The sequence below is a fragment of the Bufo bufo genome, chromosome 10, assembly GCF_905171765.1.
Source record: "Bufo bufo chromosome 10, aBufBuf1.1, whole genome shotgun sequence".
In the NCBI taxonomy this organism is placed as follows: domain Eukaryota; kingdom Metazoa; phylum Chordata; class Amphibia; order Anura; family Bufonidae; genus Bufo; species Bufo bufo.
Window position 1 is genome coordinate 40,738,592 of NC_053398.1, and position 22,750 is coordinate 40,761,341.

The window sequence follows — 22,750 nt, forward strand, 5'->3', positions numbered from 1 at the left end:
ACTAGATCTATGAGTGGGCGCTGGAATGCTAAAAGAGTAGTATATCATAGATTTTTTTTTAACATTTTAACATTTTTTTTAGGCAAATATATTAAAGACTGCCTATCTCCACTGGTTTATCAGAATAATGTCCAGACATGCCAAACTACTTGCAAATCTTTGAGCGTGCCAGATAGATCATGCACCATGGACTTCACTCCCATTGATGGCTGCGTCTGTAAGAAGGGATTGTACTTGACACAACATGGTCAATGTGTTCTACAGAGTCAATGTCATTGTTACCACTTGGGAACATATCATACCCCTGGAGAAAAACTATACAGAAATGGCATTGAGTGGTATGTATTATTGAATGGTCAGTCATCTGCATACTATGGATACCATGGTTTCCTAATAACTTCCAAAGGTCCACGTTCTATAAAGCATTATGCTTGTTTAGCATTCCTATACACTGTATGCTATGGGCCTCACTATAAGTTCTTGTGCACACAACCGTATTTTTCATCCATGTGCTATCTACATTTTTTGTAGCTAACACACTGACCCATTCATTTCTATGGGTATGTTTTGCGGATTAGGCTACTTTCACACTAGCGTTCGGGTGTCCGCTCGTGCGCACCGCTTGAAGGGGCTCACGAGCGGCCCCGAACGCATCCGTCTGGCCCCAATGCATTCTCAGTGGAGGCGGATCCACTGAGAATGCATCCGCCTGCCAGCGTTCAGGTGTCCGCCTGGCCGTGCGGAGGCGAGCGGATCCGTCCACACTTACAATGGAAGTCAATGGGGGCGGATCCGCTTGAAGATGACACAATATGGCTCAATCTTCAAGCGGATCCGTTCCCCATTGACTTTCAATGTAAAGTCTGAACGGATCCGCTCAGACAACTTTCACACTTAGAAAATTTTCTAAGTTTTAATGCAGACGCATCCGTTCTGAACAGATGCGAACGTCTGCATTATCAGAGCGGATCCGTCTGATGAAACATCAGACGGATCCGCTCCGAACGCTAGTGTGAAAGTAGCCTAAGTGTGTCTGTTCTGCAAATTATAGATCAGGTAATATTCTTGTCTTTATTGTGGACAAGTAAAGTTCAGAATTCACATGGACGGTATCCGTGTTTTTCAGATCTGTTGTTTTGCAGACCGAAATACAGACTGCCCTGTGCATTGCCTTACTATGCAGTGTAATATTTGTGCATTGATATGGTATGACTGTAATCGTACATAAATATATGTTAAATATACATTAGCTACTGTTTACACTAGTGTCATGGTGCCAGGGGTGAACTGGAAGCTTAAAGTGGTCCTCGAAAAAAATACAAATAAAACCCCATATTATAGGAGGCTCCAAAATGACAGATGGGGCAACGCAACTAGGCAGAGACAACGGAAGTGGTCGGGACCATCAATATCATAGTGCAGCACAAACTGTTAACCCAGCACAAAATTCTACCCCCCCCCCCCCACTGCAGTATTCAATTGTATCTCCATTCTGAGGACATCAATATAGTTCAATTCAGAAGGGCACCTGCAGACACCTGCCAGGCGCATAAGTACATGATGCTCAGCATTAAAGAAGTTATCCAACTCCTATAATGACCCTCCTAATGCCCGGGCCCCTCATACTTATCCTGCTCCCCGGCAAACGGGTCACTTTTGATCGCTGCATCGCACCATTTCGGGCAACGCTAGGGAGGCTCGCCCCCGCCACGGCCTGTTATGATGAGATGCAGTGGCGGCCATGCAGGGATCAGAAGTGACGCGGGTGCTGAGGAGTGGGGTAAGTATAACCTATATGAGGGACCCAGGGAATTAGGAGAAGTCATTATGTAGTGTCCCACTAAGTAAGTGTGGGCACTACTAAGGGACATGTTGCCCCCACCTCCTGTGGGAAATTGCTATTGTATTTTGTATTACATTATAATGCATATTTTCATGTTATTTCCTGTGTACCAGGCCTGTTAGGGGTGTAGTTTCTCCTCCCAAGCTGTAGAGGGAGCTAGGGAACCCCCTAGTATATATAGTTAGGCCCAGACAGGAAAGAGTTAGTTCAGTCCAGTCCAGGAGGCTAAGTAGCTCAGTCTAGCCTGCCTGAAGTCCTGAGTAAGCAAAGCTCAGAAGTTAGTCCTGGAGAAGAAGTTTCCTCCTGAAGTTATCCTGCATCAAGCAACGTACAGAGCAGCGCTAATTGTATCCAGCCAAGTAGGAAGCTGAAAGGCAGAAGTTTATTTGTAGCAAGTGGATTTATACCAGAGGAAGGTTTCCCTACCCAAGGATAAAGCCAGCTATTAGGGCCTTGGAGAAAGTCAGACAGGATTCTGCAGAAAGTACAGCCTGATCTGTAAGTTGATTCCCTCTGAGTAATCTTGCTAGGATTATACCTGCCATTGATGTAAAGCCTGCCTGTTACCAAATCTACTTGATATGGAACTGTCTGAAGCCTGTATATAGTTGAACTATTCAGTAAAGAGGAGTTCTAGTTCGCCATAAACGTGTGGGATCTTGCCACAGGCACGCTAAACTTTCAACACCCAGGGCACCTCACCTATCACCTGGCCTGGTCCCTATATCCAGAGAGTGCCCCAGAGGATCTACGTGCCAGCCTCTTCATCACTGCTGTATGCTTGCCCAGGGTATACTACAAACTGTGAGTACAAAGAGCAACCCTCGGTCTGTTAAATGACCCCCGTGACCTCACATTAGCTCACCCTGCAGGACTGGCGTACTGCAATTATAGGGGTTGGATAACCCCTTTAATAACTACTGAGAGCATCAGATCGTTAGGTATCTAGCTGGCAACCATGAGATGAGCTAAGGTGGCCCCCATGGCATCTGCCACCGGGAAATTTCCTTGTAGGAGTTATGGCCAGTCTGCCCCTGCATAGCTCCCCTTAAAAAATAAGCCATGACACTGTGATGGATATTTTTTTTGACATATCCAAACTAATACTGACAGACCGCAATGACTTTTATGGGATCTGTTTGATTTCTGCTAAAGTTCAGGTTTGATGGCCGCTGACAGCTTGAAGGAAACCCTGATGGAACCTCCAAACAGTGGTGTGATATACATTAGTTTAGCTATTTACAGTGATCTCTCAAGTTACAATGGTCTTAGATTGTAATATTTTCAGCATATAATGGTCTTTCAGGGCCACTTTAACCTGAAGCCACTTTTAACATACAATGCCCCACTCACTGCCAATCTGTGGCACATGTGAATGACTGAAAGATCCAGCCAATCAACATGGACATGGACATTTCACTGTATTACTGAGGTGGTTACCTGTCTAGCTGTTTTTTACCTGTGCCAAGATGAACTGCTCCCTTGGCAATAAATGAGGGTGGCTCCATGTTATTTTCAGGTATATTGCTTTGCACTCTGCGGGGTTCGATCTCCATCACTCCACAGCGGGATCTTCTTCTCCCAGCTGTGCTGAAATCAACATCCTGTTGAGAGGGGAAGGTGGAGCACATGACTGTTGCAGTCAATTACTAGCTGCAGTGGTTACCTGCTCCCCTTTTGGAGGGAGAAAATACCGTAACATGCTTCAGTTCTCTCTCCGGCCAAAAATACTGATCACTTGCCGGAATGCCGAATCCGGCATTAATTTACATTGAAGTGTATTAGTGCCAGATCCTGATGACACCGGAGAGACGGATCCGCTATTTCAATGCAATTGTCAGACGGATTTGCATCTGGATCCGTCTGACAAATGCCATCAGTTTGCGTCCGGATTGCCGGATCTGGCAAGCTGTGTCGGAGACGTAACTGCCTGACGGAATCCTCTGCCGCAAGAGTGAAAGTACCCTGATCACCACCATGGGTTGTCTGTTATAGTCTTGGATAACCCCTTTAAAAAAGTTTTTGTCCTCATCGTAGAGAGTGATGTACAGCTCCCTTTGAGTTTTATATGTATTGTTCTGCTTTATTGGTATCAGTTATCTGCTTAATTCTGTTTTATCTTCATTTTGTAGACTTTTGGGTTGAAATTTTGGGGGCTTCTGAACTAATTACTAGTTTTCAATAGAATTATGTCCTAAGTAGATTCAACCTATAGTGGTTATCCCAGGCCACTGTATAAATATCAGTTTGACAATGTCAAACCTACAGATGTATCACTCATCATCTTGACCTGTGTGCAGGATACTCTGTTAACATGGAACTTGGTTAATACTATAATGTTAATGTAGTACGTTCTATACTCTTACAGAAGGTATGGAAATCAGCAGGGTGCTATCCATTTGCCGATATCCCACGCGGTGGTGAAGACCACTTGCTGTATCTGGTCTAGATGAGAGAGCTAATTAGGGTTGTGTCACCAGGTACACACTGGAGCGCCTGCATGCTTGACCAGTGCCTCCACAGCACGAGGGTGTAGTCAGAAGGCTCAGGGATAGAGTTGTGAGGATTTAAGTATCCTTCCAGTTCAGCTTGTAGGCCATGGGGCTTTAGAAATGTTACCCAGCACCAAAAGAGGGTCTCATTTTAATTAACTATGGAGCCTTGTGGCTAAGGGTACTTTCACACTAGCGTTTTTCTTTTCCGGCACTGAGTTCCGTCACAGGGGCTCAAATCCAGAAAAGAACTGATCAGTTTTATCCTCATGCATTCTGAATGGAGAGCAATCCGTTCAGGATGCATCCAGTTCAGTCTTTTTTACTGATCAGGCTTTTCAGAAAACCGTAGCATGTTGTATTTTTACCTCCGGCCAAAAATCCGGAACACTTTGACTGAACTCCCATTTTTCCCAATGACTTGCATTAATGCCCGATCCGGTGCCGTGTGTTCCGTCAAACCGGATCCGGCTTTTGCATGTTAAACCCGAAAAATTGCGGATCCGTTTTTCCAATGCATTTTTTCATTGTGATCAGAATCCTGATCAGGATTCAAATGTAATCCGTTTTCACACGTTTTTCTGGATCCGGAACCATTGAACCAGGTCTTTTACAGACTCTAATTAATCAGCTTAGGGTACTTTCACACTAGCGTTGTTTGAATCCGGCGGGCAGTTCCGTCGCCAGAACTGCCCGCCGGATTCAAACAACGCTAGTGTGAAAGTACCCTTAGCTGATAAATTTGAGTCTGTAAAAGACCTGGTTCACTACAGCTCTGGAGCTTGAATCTCCAGTCTATATCCTTCCGTTTTCTCTTTTATGTAAGGTTTTGGTTGCTCTTTCATGGCTAAAAAAGTGCAGCATGCAGCATATTGCCATGACACCAGCGTAAACAGAGCTTATAAGCAAAAATGTTCTTTAAATTTTGTGTTTATTTATTGGCAGAATGTGTGAGTAATTATTGATGCTGCTTCATTTACAGTGTCTGCCGCAATGGGAAGCTATACTGTGACTACAGCAACTTGCAAAAAACAAGTAAGAACAATAATCAATAACATACAATTGGTGTACTACATGCTAAAGTATGTCTCTATCTGATCACCTGAACTATATATGTTTATTAAACATCTCCTTTCAAAGCGATAGACAATACTTTGGAATTGAACCCCCCAACCACCCCCAACAGCCTCCACTTTTCTGGAAAGGCTTCTTATTAAATTTTAAAACATTGTTACCTGTGCATTTAGTCTTAATGCCCCTTTACACTGGCCATGCATTAGGCAGAAAATTGCTAACAAGCGCCTGCAGGAATGCTCATTAGCGATGATCTGTTGGTGCAAATGTGCTGCAGATTACCTGATAGATGAACGAAATGCTCGTTCATCGGGTAATAAGATAGTTTGTGCGGACACCGAAATCATTGTTTGCCGGCGGCAGATCGTGTCATCTAAACAGCCTCTGCTGCCGGCAAACAACGAGTCTGTATGGGGATGAGTGATGGCATTAGCGATAACTCCTCCCCATACTGTGGAGGAGAGTGCTGCAAGTAAATGCAGCGGTCTCTTTCACTGAGTAACAGTTTAAAGGGGTCTTTAAGAACCATAGTCATTTTTTATATTGATCTTGAGTGATAAAGCCTGGCTTGGTATTCCAATTTATCCAACTGTGCCAACACCTGTCAAAACCAAACTCGAACAATTTTTATAACCCTTAGGGCTCATGCACACAAATGTATTTTCTTTCCGTGTCCCTTCCGGGTTTTTTTTGCGGACTGTATGCGGAACCATTCACTTTAATGGGTCCGCAAAAAAAACGGAAATTACTTTGTGTGCATTCCGTATGTCTGTATTTCCGTTCTGCAAAAAAATAGAACATGTCCTATTATTGTCCGCATTACGGACAAGGACAGGACTGTTCTATTAGGGGACAGCTGTTCCGTTCTGCAAAATACGGAATGCGCACGGATGTCATCCGTATTTTTTGCGGACCGCAAAATACATACGGTCGTGTGCATGAGCCCTTCATTTGTACAAGGTAGGCACTGTCATCTATCAACATGAAAGGGTCTTTCTCGAGCTTGTGATGTAAAGTTGGAAGTTCAAAGTTTCCTAAATGGGCTTAGCATTAAAATTTTCCTTAGCTGAAACAGAAGGCAGAAATCAACCTTCTAAAATATCTTCAAGTCCATACCCTTAATAGTCCATCCTTGTCCTCTGCCAAATCATATAATAAATACTACAAATTAATTAAAAGTAAATGAAATGATGAAAGATTAAGATAAACACAGGTCAATTATTGGTGAAAATCATTATGGTTGACAGTATTTCCTGGGCCATTACTGAGTTAGAGCTGTCAAAAGCTAACTTTTCACATTTTGTTTAGAGTTTGACCAAAAAAAAAAAGCCCCAAAAATAATATATATTCTATAATTTCAGCAGAGCTAAATTTCACATACAGAAAATACAGTACAGTTTATAATTGTGTAATGTACATACAATGGTAGTTGAATGAGTTGCCCAGGACTTTAATATTGAGTACCTATCCTATCCACAATTAAAGGCCACTTCATTGTGCTTATTGGAATGGTTCCCGGATGTCTGAGCTCTACTAGTCAAACCGTAATAGCCTAAAGGGATGGACAATCAGTACTACGATCATTCCTCCCTAAACAGATTCACTCTTAATGCAGTGAACCACAGGGAGAGAGTCAGGAGGAGGGGAGAGATTGTTATGGCACAGACAGAAGTGGTAATAGTTCACTGTGGCTGTCCTCACTCCAATGGTCCCTGGGGCCATGCCGTGAATGGAGGCATGCAACCCTTCTTCCCCTCAGGGTACACCATACTCTTTCTGGGGCTCCTGCCTGATGGTGGCAGGGGTGCCCTTGATGTTATATGTGTGTGGTGATAGGGTGCAAGGCAGGAGGCCTGTGCTGATGTCAGTAGAAGACAATAACCTGGCCATATTTGGGGGTAACACATCTTAATCACTTTTCTGAGGTAGTTTTGGCATTTCATAAACAACGCCATTGGTAGTAATATGTTTTTTAAGCCAGTTTTTCTACAGAGTAGATACACAATCTTACCAAGGATGAATATAGAATGGCAGGCTGTGAGATGGCTGACTTGGATTCGTTCTATTAAAAAGGACCTTTCATCTGTTTTACTTATTGGAGCTGAATAAGCGGTAACCCCCGCTGATGCTGCCACCCAGGTTTTTTTTAAACATCACCCCTACTCCCCACTGCGCCCTCCTGATGTTTTTGTGCTCAGTATGCCAATACTGAGCATCGGAAAAGGGAGGAGGAGACGCCAGGGTTTCTCAATGGGTGTCTCCTTCTCCCTGGCTGTGCCGCGACCCAATCACATTGGAGAGCGTCACAGCCAGGGAGAAGGAGACGCCCATTGAGAAACCCAGACGTCTCCTCCTCCCTGTTCCGATGCTCTGTATTTACATACTGAGCGCGAGAACTTCAGGCGAGTGCAGCGGGTCGTAGGGGCGATGTTTAAAAAAAAAAAACTGTGTGGCAGCAGTACAGGTATTTAGCTCCTATAATTAAAACAGATGAAAGGTCCTCTTTAAATACAAACAACTTCACATATTAGCCAAGGGGGTGCAAAATGTCTCTCACAATATGCACCGCAGTTCCTAGCTGTGGAGTGCCGATCCACTCCATAAGCAGTAAGGTCTGGTCTGTTGCCATAAATGAGTCATTAGTTTTTCTGTCTGTCCATGAATTAGTCTTCTGTAATGGCTCTTTATTGTCTGTAAAGTTTTCCTTCATAAGTTTGGCACATGTCCTCAGCATGCAGAGATGGAGAAACCTTGTAGTAGGCCTCATACTGCACTTGCACATGCAGCTCTGCACACTTCAGCTGCCTAGCTCTGATTACACCGTATGACATGCAGATGACAGGTGTTGCACATTTCACTTATTTGGGCAGTCACGGGGCCAAATCTGACCACATAACTCAAGTATGAACTCAGCCTTACAGGTCGATGTTAGTTCTAAGAAGAAGTGCACTCCTTTTACTCCTGTTGTCAGCTGATTCCACATAGATGTCTACAGAACCTGTTAAACGCTTATACAAGTAAAGCCCCCCGACAGAGTGGAGAGGGTGTCAGCAGTAAGTGTGTGTGGACGTCACTGAATATTTTGCCCTTCCTCTGATCCATCAGACTAACAACCCACAAAAAAAAGATCCTGTCTGTGGAGCATCCGCCTTCACTCGGTCAGCATTTGGTCAGTAATCCATCAGTATTGCTAATTCCAAAAAAACAGGAGTGGATCCAAAACAAAGATGACACGTGAACGGAATATTTGCAAGTCTTCTGTGTTTTGTACCCACTCCTGCTTTTGGCTACCAAATCACAAGCCAATTCTGATCGGTCCATACAGGCCTCACAGCTTCTACACAGACAGGATCCGTTGTGCATCTCATTTAACCTTCCTTCTGACAGATCAGAGGAAGGGTCAAATAAATTATGATGTCAGCCAAGCCAAAAAGGCTAAATAGTGGCCCAGCAATGAAGTAGGGAGAGTGGGAACAGCGTGATAAGTCCACAGAGTGGCTCTATGACATTGTGGTGAGGTGAAAGCAGCATGAGGAGACCACAGGGTGGCCCAATGACAGAGTCTGTAGGTGGCAGCAGCATCAGGAGGCCACAAAGTGGCACAATGACAGAGTGGGGAGGTGGTGGCAGCATGAAAAGACAACAGAGTGGCAAGGTGACATAGTTGGGAGTTGAAAGCATCATGAGGAGACCACAAAGTGGACCAATAACAGAGTCTGTAGGTGGCGGCAGCATCAGGAGGTCACAGAGTGGCTCGATGACATAGTGTGGTGGTGGCGGCAGCATCAGGAGGCCACAGAGTGGCTAGATGATATGGTGTGGTGGTGGCAGCAGCATCTGAAGGCCACAGAGTGGCACAATGACAGAGTGTGTAGGTGGCGGCAGCATGAGAAGACCACAGAGTGGCAAGGTGACATAGTGGTGAGGTGAGAGCAGCATAAGGAGACCACAGAGTGGCCCAATCACAGAGTCTGTAGGTGGCGGCAGCATCAGGAGGCCACAGAGTGGCTAGGAGACATAGTGTGGTGGCGGCAGCATCAGGAGGCCACAGAGTGACATACAGATGTATCATCGCTACCGCTCCCTTATTTCGAAATTCGTTACTAACTAAATGCGATTTTATCTCCTCCAGTCTATCAATACACACCAATGCCAGTAGATGGCGGTGTTGAGGTAAAGTTAATATCGCTATCCGGCTCCTGATACAGCCTGTAGTCATCCCGACACTATACAGGAGCTGGGCGATGGCACCTCAACATTAAATCATAAAAAAAAAAAATGGTTCTGTACCCCACTGCACCCGACTGTACTGTCCTGTGCCCCACTGCACGCGACTGTACTGTCCTGTGCCCCACTGCACCCGACTGTACTGTCCTGTACCCCTGTCCTGTAAAAAATATGTTCAGTACATATAAGAATATGTTAAAATTACACAGGCAGTAATAGCTATAGCGCTTATTAATATCATACTGGTGCAATCCAAACCAAGTATGATATTATTAAGCTATCTATCAATTTATCGATCTAAAAGTAAAACTTTTTGGTGTGCACACCTTCTGCTGGTCTTGCATCTAAGTTTATTTAACAAATAGCACTGTGAGATAACATACTCCTAATGATTACAAATTTAAAAAAATAAAATAAAAATAAGCATACAGTACAAATATTTATTACTGTATATGGTGTTACTTTACACCCTACCCCCCACTCTCAGTATGGCTATATTAGGATCTAAGGCCCCTTTCACACGGGCGAGGAGGGGCTGGAGGGGTTAAAAATAGGCTGGAGGGGTTAAAAATAAATAAAAAATAATAAACTACTGTACATTCATATATTTATGTATCGATCACAATTATGATTCAGTACATCGAGAATATTAGACTATATATTTGCATATGCAGCTCTATAATATATCTGTATTCACCGCTCCATTATGTCTTTAGATCTGTGATACAAGTGGATTCGATTTGGATAACACCTGGTGATACATTGTACCGGATTTTTTGCGGTCTACTGCATACAGATATATAATAGAGCGGTGTGTACAGATATATAATGAAGTGTATACAGATATGTAATGGAGCAGTGTACAGTATACAGATATATAATGTAGTGGATACAGAGAGTATTTATTAGCTATGTTCCTATAGTGGCTGAATGTTAATACAGTATCGAAAAACATGTACAGTATGGATACATTTGTATTTAGCAAAGCCTTTTGATCATTTCCTCCTTGACGGCGCCCCCCACCGACCCCCCCCTTCTGCCAGGACAATTCCCACACCTATTCTTGCTATTCTTAATGTTGGATCTCTTTCTCCACAATTGCGCAAAGGAAATCTAATATGAATTATGATGTTAACACTGACACCATTAAAACAAATAATATTGTTACATGAAAAACAAAAATAAATAAATCAATACAGCTGCAGCGCTGGGTAAGTTTTAAAATACACCAAAAGTTTAAAGGCAAAAATAGACCAATATATACAGCGTTGCTGCTATATTGATTTATTATATATAAATATACCTTATATATTTATATTATATATAAATTTACATATAGTATAATTATTTTTTAATACAGAGGTTATCTATCTATCTATCTATCTATCTATCTATCTATCTATCTATGTCCATTATACTGTAAAATACACTATATCTAAATCACCATACCTCATATGGATCATGGAATAAATAATTATACAATATTACACTAATTATACTATATGTAAATTTATATATAATATAAATACTGTATTAACATTCAGCCACTATAGGAACTTAGCTAATAAATACACTCTGTATCCACTACTTCAGAGAAAAACAAATAATAAATAAAAATAAATATGGAAAACTGCATCAAGATACAAAACAATATACACTTAAAGGATAAAAAAAACAGATGAATGCAATATTGATTGTGTATCTGACATAGGCCGAATGCACACGGCCGAGAGCGGTCCGTGGTAACCCGGCCGGGATTCCTGCTGACAGCAGGAGCGCACGGCGTCATTGGTTGCTATGACGCCGTGCGCTTCATGCCGCCGCTGCTGTACAGTGATACGGCCGTGTGCATTCGGCCATACTTGAAGCAAACTATCTTATTACTTGAAATTGGGACATTCTCTAATAACTTTCTTATCCCCTAAACACTGAAGGTATTTAGATGCAAATCGCAATTCATATGCTAATGCCGCCCTTCATTAAGTTTGCAAGTACATACAAAAGGATAGATTAATGGTGTACATTGCAGTATTATACCTCAATATCGCTGACTACACTGCCTGCGCCTGACTCTGGTGAACAGCTAGCGGGGTTTAAAAATAGGGCTGGAGGGGTTAAAAATAGGGCTGGAGGGGTTAAAAATTAATAAAAAATAATTTAACTCACCGTAATCCACTTGTTCGCGCAGCCCGTCTTCTCTTCTGTCTTCTTCTGTGCTGTGCACAGGAAAAGGACCTTTGATGACGTCACTGCGCTCATCACATGGTCCATCACATGATCTGTCACCATGGTGATGGATCATGTGATGGACCATGTGATGAGCATAGTGCCGTCACCACAGGTCCTTTTCAAGTGCACAGCACAGAAGAAGACAGAAGAGAAGACGGGCTGCGCGAACAAGTGGATTAAGGTGAGTTAAATTTTTATTTGATTTTATTTTTCCCCTCCAGCCCTATTGTACTATGCATTCTGTATCAAGAATGCTATTATTTTCCCTTATAACCATGTTATAAGGGAAAATAATAATGATCAGGTCTCCATCCCGATCGTCTCCTAGAAACCGTGCGTGAAAATCGCACCACATCCGCACTTGCTTGCGGATGCTTGTGATTTTCACGCAACCCCATTCACTTCTATGGGGCCTGTGTTGCTTGGAAAACGCACAAAGAGGAGCATGCTGCGATTTTCGCGCAACGCACAAGTGATGCGTGAAAATCACTGCTTATCTGCACAGCCCCATAGAAATGAATTGGTCCGAATTCAGTGCGGGTGCAATGCGTTCACCTCACGCATTGCAGCCGCGCGGAAATCTCGCCCATGTGAAAGGGGCCTTACAAGTGGAGTACGTGTTTATTAACTAAAATCAGGAAAATTGCTAAAATAATGACCAGCAATAAAAAATAGCAATGAATAAAAAATAGCAATAAATTTTAAATAGTGATAGATCCAGGAGCATACACAAACAAATAAATTAATATCCCATAAATATCATAGTTTATGTAGCAGCACCTGAGTTAGATAGTGTTTCAATTCACAGAGGGGAATAAGACAAGTTCAGTTCACTTCCATATTCTAATATAATTGTAGCAGCATAGAATAGGAGAATAGAGAATATATATATATATTATATATATATATGTATCCAAGTTCACAGCAATTTGTTGCAGTATAGACAAGGTGGCAGTAGTTGGTAAGTAACTATCAATGTCAGCGCTTCGATCTTTTAATGGAATTTGCCATATAACAGAGACAGCAGGCAGTTAGTGAAGGACCTATTTATGGGATATTAATTTATTTGTTTGTGTATGCTCCTGGATCTATCACTATTTTATATGTATTGCTATTTTTTATTGCTGGTCATTATTTTAGCTATTGTCCTGATTTTAGTTAATAAACACGTACTCCACTTGTAAGTGTTGCCTGCTACTATTTATTTATTTATTTACAACTAGATTGGGTGAGTCTTTTAGCAGTGCACCTATCCATTATTACTCCTGGTTGAGCAACCCAATATTTTTATATGTGAAAAACTTGCATTAATTTTCAAATTATTATTTTTGCATTTTTCCTATTTACATACATTTACATATATTTTATTGATTTATTTATATAAGGACCAGTCAGAAAATAAAATGGCTGTCTACATTCTTCACTGCCAGGTCTTTTTATAGCTGGAGCGGTCAATGCAGAATATTCAGTGAAAAGGCACCAGCAGTGAAAGGGTCTCCAGCAGGAAAAAAACCTGGACTTTTAGCCATCTGCAGACAATACCCCCCTTCCCCCAAACAGGGAGTTCCTTTTGTCTACGGGCTTTCAGTGAATGGGAGGGCAGGGCATCAGTGTGTAGAGAGATAGCGTGTGATCTAATTCACAGACAGCAAGATCCCTGTAGGGGGATAACTGGCAATGCATTTTTTGCAAATGTAATATATTTTTATAAGTTATATTATAATATAAATAATAATAATATAATTATAATATGTATATATATATATATATATATATACATACATATATGTATATAAATATATACATATATATATATATATATATAAATAAATATATATACAGTACAGACCAAAAGTTTAGACACACACCAGTGTGGTGGTGGCGGCAGCATCAGGAGGCCACAGAGTAACAAGGCGACATAGTGTGGAGGTGGGTGGCAATACCAGTACCCGCTGAAGATGGTGGGTCTAAGAAGGAGCACTTGGCATTAGATATGTAGTATCAGGCGGGTGGCAGCATCAGAATAGTAGCTGAGGCAGGTAGCCAGAAGAAACCAGTCTCTTTTGTCAAAGTGTTGGTGTGGCACCATGGATGATCTAGTCTTATGCATCAGGAATTGGTTGGTGGAAATCCTGGCTGATCCATTCCTGATTCATCTTGACAAAGGTCAGTCTCTCCACATTTTGGGTGGACAGGCGAGTTCTTCTTGGTGTAACTATGGTCCTCGCCGCACTAAACACCCGCTCTGATGCCACACTACTGGCCGTGCAGGACAGCTTTTCCAGGGCAATCTCGGCAAGTTGCAACCACAAATCCAGTTTGGCTGCCCCGTGTAGCAAAACCAAGTGAGCATGCACTGGGCCAATTGCGCAAGTGACTCGGATGGACCCCCTGCCTCCATCTCCACTGCATACTGCCAAGATGTGTTTGGGTCATTTGCCTCATCTCCCCCTTGCTCCTCCTGCTTCTCCTCTCCTGTTACCTGTGTGCAAAACCACCAATTTCGCTAGATATTGCTTGTGCTCCAATGTCCTCTTCCTCCTCCAGTCCAGCCCCCACAGGGCTCATGTGGCCGTGAGATGTAGGCGCCACGTCTCCAGTCCCCTGACCACCCATATTTACCAGCATCTGCTCCTGGACATGAAGCAGTGGAATGACATTGTTCATCCCATAATCCTGGCGACTGACATATAACGTGGCCTCCTCAAAGGGCCTGAATAAACGGCAGGTGTAACGCATAAGCTGCCACTGGCTGACATCGAAGTTAGACAGGGAGTTCTCCTGTCCGCTTGGATCATCAGGAAATCGTTGATGGCCTTTCTCTGTTCGTACAGTCGGTCCAATATATAGAGGGTGGAATTCCAATGGGCATATCAGCATATGTTGGAGGATGCCGTTCTGCCGCTGCAGCTCAAGGAGAGTGTGCTTTGCGGTGTACGAGTGGCTGAATTGCATGCAAAGTTCTCTGTCCATTTTTAGGATGTCTTGCAGATGGGTGGAAGACTTCAGGAACCGCTTGACAACCAGATTGAACACATGTGCCATGCAGGGCACATGGCACCTCCGGCAACTTAATTTTTTTTGCCACACAGCCGAGTAGGTGATTTTACCCCCAACACTATGCACTGACTGACTGCTACCACTGCTGCCTCCTTGAGCAAAGCGTGTGGTCTACCCCGGGCGTTTGGCTCCTGACCTCCCACTGGTGACCCAATGCTGACTCCCGGCCACGCTAGCAACTTGCTGGCTCTGCCGCTGGCTCACGGGCAAGCTGACACCCTCTTCTCCCAATGATGATGAAGCCCTTTTGTCACCCGGCTCCCAAGTGTGATCAGATACACCATCATCATCGAGTAGTGTCTGCACGTCACTGATGTCCTCCTCAACCGTTTCTGGGTCAGGAGCCTGACCGCTCTTAACACCAGCTCCCATGCCACTCTCCTCATCACTACTTTCCTGCCTAGTGTAGGAAGCGACGGATGCCTCCGACACATCTTGGCTGGCCAGTAGCTGCTGACTGTCCTCTAGTACCTCTTCCTCGCTGAAAAGTGGAGCAGAGCCTACAGCATATAATACTTCTCGCGGTGAGGGAACAGAAAAGGACAGAGGCAGGTTGAGTTCAGGTGAGGGCACAGGGCCTGCTCCCGGGTCATGCCAACTAAGGGTTGTGTCTGACGAACCCACTGACTCTTGGCTGGGGGTGTCTGATGTAAGTTGCAACGAAGTCGAAGATCGAGTCAACCATTCAAGAACCGCAAGGTTGCTGGTCACGACAAGACCGGTAGCTGACACTGGCAGCTCACGCCTCTCGCTGCGACTCCTGCTGCCATGGCCCCTTACTCTGCTGTGACCTCTGCCTGCGCCAGAAACATTTAGGCCTCTGCCACTTCCCTGTGCAGGGCATGGCACTTCTCTGCCTGACATACTGTTAGATCAAATAACCAAATGTTAGATATATTTTTTATTTCGCCACTAATACACAGCAAACAGGGTTTTAGAATATATCACTGCACTGCTAATCGGCAAAGAGGCCCTAATTGTTTTCTATTTTTACACAAAAGGCTTTTCAACAGATAAGTGCAACAATGAAAGGTGAATATATTTGTATTTCGCCAGTAATACATGGCAAACTGGGCTGTAAAATATCTTACTGCACCGCTGAATGGCAATTAGGCCCAAGTTTTTTTCTATTTTTACACAAAAGGCTTTTCAACAGATAAGTGCAACAATGAAAGGCGAATATATTTGTATTTCGCCAGTAATACGCAGCAAACTGGGCTGTAAAATATCTCACTGCACCGCTGAACAGCAATAAGGCCCAGATTTTGTTCTATTTTTAAACAAAAGGCTTTTCAACAAATAAGTGCAACAATGAAAGGCAAATATATTTGTATTTCACCAGTAATACACGGCAAACTGGGCTGTAAAATATCTCACTGCACCGCTGAGCGGCAATATAGGCCCAGATTTTTTTCTATTTTTACACAAAAGGCTTTTCAACAAATAAGTGCAACCACGAACGGCAAATATATTTGTATTTCACCAGTAATACACGGCAAACTAGGCTGTAAAATATCTTACTGCACCGCTAAACGGCAATTAGGCCCAATTTTTTTTCTATTTTTACAAAAAAGGCTTTACAACAGATAAGTGCAAAGATGAAAGCCAAATATATTTGTATTTCGCCAGTAATACACAGTAAACTGGGCTGTAAAAAAGCTACTGAGGAAGGGGTAATTCGATACCCCGAAACGCGTCTAGCTAAAACAGGACCCCAAATTCTGGGACCACTTGGGAAGCTGGAGGACTGTACCGGATTTTCGCAAAGAAAAATCGTCCGCCACACGAATGGTATATTCGAAAAGCAACCTGTAAGACCTGATTCCATGGTGAAGGTCTGACTGCACGTGCCAAACAGCTGCCAGTGTGGGAATTAAGGATGAATATCGCTCGTAGATTACTGGTCTATATATCCATAGGACCACTGTACAAAGCGACTTTGTCGACACAGCAAGTGAGACGGTAAGACCGTTCGATTTTAATCCGGCATAATTCAAACTTTCGTTGCTAACATTCCAGTGGGACGCCTCCGGTTCATGTAAATAGCAGGACGCCGCTTCGCTCTGTTTGCTCCTTGCTTACTGGGACATTAACACTTTCGGATACCACTGCCAACTTATCGAATTGGGCGTATTTTAGGACATTTCTTATATCGCTACCAATAGATTTGAGACTTTTCCCATACGAATATTTATACGAAATATGTATACGATTTGCATCCATTGACATTTATTAACTGTGAATCGATTATTCCATGCCAACTATTTCTCGATTTTTTATGACATATTGTATCCCATTCATTTTATGATATTTTTAGGTATTACTGCCTGTTGTGTATTTTGGGTAGGTTTATTAGTCATTCATGATATTATTTAATATTTATCGCTGCTGTGTACATTGCCACCTATTGAACTATATCTATTGATTTTACATGCAAATAAACTCCATATGGTTCAGATATCCTGAGAGTGCCCAGTTACCTTTGTTTACCCAGTTACCTTTGTTAGCTGTATAATGGCAATTTGGGTGCCCAGTCAGTGCTGCAAGGTCTAATAGGAATGTTCCTATTACCCAGGCTATCACCTCCCTGAATAAACCCTGTTCAACAGAAATGCTGTGAATTTAATCCTCCCTATCCTTTCCCTACACCTTGAATAATCTTTCCGTGCACTTGTAAATCGTTGGTTTTTTTTGCACGTTTTTTCTATCACTGTCCCTAGCGCCTGCAGACACGTCTCTCCCTGCACTAAGTACGCTGGTGAATGGCAGAATCTAAGATGGGTATTTATAGGGCTGTGACATCACAGGGCTGGCTGGCTGCTGATTGACTGCATGCATGGCATTGTGGGTGATCCCAACATCTGGTTAAGATGATTTCACAGCAGCTGTTGTAGACAAAGACTCGTTGGTGGCTGCCTCCTCCATGACTGTGGTAGTTGCTGTCAGACGGACACACCAGACCTAGGCATTTTCCTCTCGGGATTGCACTGCTGCACGGTCTTCTCAGATAGTAATAGATTTCTCTTCCTAGGATGCATGTGGCAGACTTTCTGGACTTGTTGCAGTAGGCTCTACCCTCTCTATTTCACAGACTTACTGGGGAGACTCTTGTTTTCCTTTCTCAAAGAGGCTCACACATGCACGTGTTGCTTCTAGCTCTGCTTCCTAGACACTTCCTCCACTGTAGCCAGGGGGTAGGGAGCGGGTTCAGACTGCCAGTGTTAACTATTTCTTGCCAGCACATAGCTATTAGGGATACATGCAGTGCACAGAAAAGAGTACTTTAAAAATGAATCTCAATAACTTTTTAGCATAAGGATAACTGTTCAGCATTAAATTAATCATTTGCAGTGATCTACTGGATCACTGCATTGGCTCAAAGCACATACCTGTTTGCACTGGGCGATGTACCGCCAGCGAACAATTATTTTAAGCTCCACATAAAAGATTCAATCACCAGACGAACAAGAGGCTGCTTGTTCTTCTGGTGATCAGCAGTACCTTTACATGATACAGTTATCGGGAACAAGTGTTGGTACAAACCTTTAACTCTGATAATTTTTCTGATTGAAGGCCCTCATTAGCTTTTTTCTTCCTAAAAACTTGTTAAGGTGTGTGGACTTATTGTACCCTTTAAAGAACCTTATATTAACTGGCCAAAAATGTATAAAAGTTCATTATGCTTGTTCTAGTGCGATAAGTTTGCATATGTGAGGAGTTTTGATATATAGTAATTGTCATGTTGACATAGTTGTTTTTTACTCCAGTAGGGTCCAGATATTTTGACAACAACAATACTATAGTTTGCAGGGCTATTATTGCCGTCAAAAACATCATCATAACCCAAAATAAATATGACTGTATGTCAATCGGATCCATTTGAAAATGTATTTGTCATAGTGTCCTTAGCTGTTCTGCTACTTCTATTATGAACATTATTCTCTGAAATACAGTACAATTTTTTTGCCATAAGCAACAGTCACCTTCTCTCCTTGCTATGTGTATGTGTGCAGCTGCAGGGCTGTGTCTAATTGTTATTCATCTTCTGTTATAATTGCTGGTCTGTCCTCTTTCTCCTTACCTGAGAATATAAGTTCTTGCTAAGGTGTTTTCTCCTGCTGTTTTGCATATGTACTGACCTGTGCCTGTTTACCATTGTGACCTTCTGCTGCCAACCCTGACCTTGGACCCGTAACATGTATTCATACAAACTATGCCTGCCCTGACCTCAGCCTGTTTGTGACCATGAGTATTACCAGATCTCCTGGTTGTAACTACATCAGGACTCTTCCAAGAGATAGAAGCCTGATAGCTTTCCTACAGCAAACACCAGAGTTTCAATATAGGGTTTAAAGGGTGAATACCAGTCCACCACTGGGACAATTACCTCAATCAATCAAACCAGTTAGTTGGCACAGTGATTCCTCAACCATTTTCTGTTGCACATATCGGTCATGGCTCCATTAAAGGGGTTGTCTGGTCTAGGAACCAACATGTGACCAATTAAAAAAAAAAAAAAAAACACTGATCTGTCAGTGGCTGCATTTTTCCTACGCTACTGCCCTGTATATGACTAGAATGGGTAGACCAAGGAAAAATTCATTTTTTTGGGGGGGTTGCCAGCTCCTAGGGTAGACAACCTCTTTAGGAATGGAAGCCATGATGATAATATTAAGAACAGCTAAAACTGCTGATACTATGGATTGGGTTGTTCTACATAGTCAGGGAAATCATCTCTTTAGCTAGAGCAGAGTTGCCACAATTACATTCCTGACAACTGCACATGACCATTAAGGTGTGTGACTGGCTGGGGTAGTTTGAGACATCATCACTCTAGCACTGAAAACAGACTTTTGGGAAATGATGTAATGGAAGGGGAGTGGACAGGTGAGTAGGTTTTCTTTTGTTATTTTATATCAATCCCTGCTTTTATGTAAATGTTGGGGGTGATGGGAAACCCCTTTGACCACAAATGTATATGTAATATGTAAGTCATATGGTCAGGCTCATGACAACAAAGTCAGAATTTTCTTGAGTGTACAGTATTTCAAACTGTTTGGTATATTACTCAAAACGTACTGGGAAAAAGTGATTTTATTGAGACCTTCATATCAAACACATAAAACTATACATGTGACTGCATTTTAAAATGAACTTTCCACCTACCAATGGCAATCCAAAAGCTTCCTATAAGAAAAACCCTATCTACACTCCTGTATGGGGATTGGAATTCCTAAGATTACCTTTTTTTTTAAATCTAAATATGTTGAAAGCTCTGTCACCAAAATCAAGCTCTGAACCCTATAAAAGTACCGTATATTATGGTGTTACTTACCAGAATTTTTGACCATTTTTGATAATATGAAAAAACCCAGGTACACTTTAAAAATAAACTTCTGATCTATTCTGTAATATGTTATAAAGGGAGTATTACTTTATAGTGATAAAAAACAGGGTCATGACACCACTCTAGGCTGGGTGCTGACATTTTAATGAACAGTACAGTAAGTAAGAATTTCTTGAATGAGAATTTCTAGTAAGAGAGATGAAAATGAAAAAAATTTTGTGACTTAACATTAATGATTATGACAATAATTTATAAAATCTAATATTCTCATGTATTCCTATTACATTTTAGATTGTACACAACCCATGGTCTACTTTAATTGTTCTCGGGAACCTGTGGACGCTACAGGAATCGAGTGTTTACAGGGCTGTCATAATTTAAATGTAGACTGTGTGAGTATATATTAAATATAAAATGTCATTTAAATATATATATATATATATATATATTAATGTGTAAGAAACATAACTATAAAGGGTTCCAGCATTACTTGGAAGTAGGAGTTTGAAGAGAGAAAGTGGAAAATAGAGGGAGATTAGAATTGAATTAGATACCTGATTCGGTAGAACCCAAGTTGAATAGAACTTCCAGAAATTCACTCATCACTGTATAGGGATCTTGTTGTGTAGGGGCCTGGGAGCTTGAAGTTATGACAGTGGGGCATTTCTACTTTTGAAAATTGTTTATTGTTTTAGACAGTTTTAGACAACCTTTCTACCTCATCCAAAAAGGGGACGAGGCTTAGTGTAAATGGGATGTGGCTTCACAGAAAAGGGGCATTGTCTTAAATGTGACACAATGCACTAAAAATGACCAAAAACTTGGCACATTTTTCGTAGTCAACTAAGCCAAAAAACAGTTGATGTAAAGTCAAACTAGATGGTCTAAATATGCAACATATGCATAAGCCCCTGTGATAAATTTGGCACAGATCCATTTTAAGTTGACAATCTTTTGGGTCATATCAGTAAATCTTCCCCATCTACTTTATATGTACAACATCAGTTCTCAGTAGCTACCTGCTACAATTTTACACAATGGGGAGAAATTATCATGGGGGGAATATTTAGGTCAGTTGTGCCAAGTTTATCAAACATCATACATTGTTAAATTTGGTGCATCTTTAACCACTTGTTTTCAACCGCACGACTTTATAGGTTGGAGTGCTAAACTGTTAAGGTAACTGTAACCCACTGTATAAAGCATGCTCAGCTAAGATCCTTGATGTGAATGCAACCCCTGCGTATTTTAAAGTTAGCTGTGATCCTGCTGTTTGGGAATTAACCCCGTCCTGCCCTGACTGGCAGGAAGGCGCTAATTCACTTTTTTCATAAAAAAGTAAATAAAAAATATTAAAAATGAAAATAAAAAAGTCAAATATTTTTTTTTATAAAGTTATACCTAGAGTTATTAGTTTTAGCAGTAGTATAGCAGACTACGTTAACATGCATACACACATTTTTCTATTTTCTTTCATAAAAATATATATATTTATTAGTTAGCAATAGTATTGCTAAGTTTGTGTGTAAAATATCCAACTATACACACATTTTTTCTCTATTTCCTAGCCATTTTTTTTAAATATAGGTATGTGTTTTAGCTATATTTATTATAGCTTTTTCTTTGCGAGTAAAATATAAAAAAAGCATATTTTTATTTATTTACAAAGCAATAAAAAAAAGCCAAACGCTTAAAATGTCAAAAGTTCTCCAACATTAATTCCTTAGGGGAGAGCAACAATAAATAAAAATAGTTACTATTAAGGAGTTTCTAATCTTTTGGCACTGTAAAGTAGCATCCATTTTAACAGTACTAACATACGGTAATGGTTTCAGAAATGTTATGTAAATCTTTTTTTTGGTAAAAAAAATAATAAAAAGAAAGGAAACCTTAATTTTTTCATAATTTTCACAGATTTCCTTCAATTTTTTAAAAAATATTATATTATAGCACGAAAGAAAGGTCTTAGGCTACTTTCACACTAGCGTTTTTATTTTCCGGTATTGAGATCCGTCATAGGGTCTCTATACCGGGAAAAAACGCTTCAGTTTTGTCCCTATTCATTGTCAATAAGGACAAAACGTAACTGAACAGAACGGAATGCTCCAAAATGCATTCCGTTCTGTTATTATACCGGAGAGCAAACCGCAGCATGTTGCAGTTTGCTTTCCGTCCTGGGATGCAGAGCAAAACTGATCCGTCATGACCCACAATGCAAGTCAATGGGGATGGATCTGTTTTCTCTGACACAATCTGACACAATAGAAAACGGATCCGTCCCCCATGGACTTTTAATGGATTTCATGACGTATTCGTCTTGGCTCTGTTAAAGATAATACAACCTGATCCATTCATAACGGATGCAGACGGTTGTATGATTAGTAACGAAAGTGTTTTTGTTGAACCCTGCTGGATCAAGCAAAAACGCTAGTGTGAAAGTAGCCTAATGTGTCCTGCGAAAAATAATATCAAATACTT

The 22,750-nt window shown here is 41.6% G+C and overlaps 1 protein-coding gene across 1 annotated transcript in view; it reads left to right on the top strand.

Annotated features, from left to right (window-relative positions):
• The first annotated feature begins 223 nt into the window (after positions 1-223).
• The window catches only part of LOC120980015 (mucin-5AC-like), an 85,466-nt gene continuing 62,939 nt past the window's right edge, over positions 224-22,750 (top strand). Inside the window, exons 1-3 of the mRNA XM_040408880.1 lie at positions 224-338; positions 5,318-5,370; positions 20,564-20,664. Coding sequence (XP_040264814.1) covers positions 20,578-20,664 — 87 coding nt within the window. The 5' untranslated portion in view covers positions 224-338; positions 5,318-5,370; positions 20,564-20,577. The remainder of the gene's footprint in view (positions 339-5,317; positions 5,371-20,563; positions 20,665-22,750) is intronic.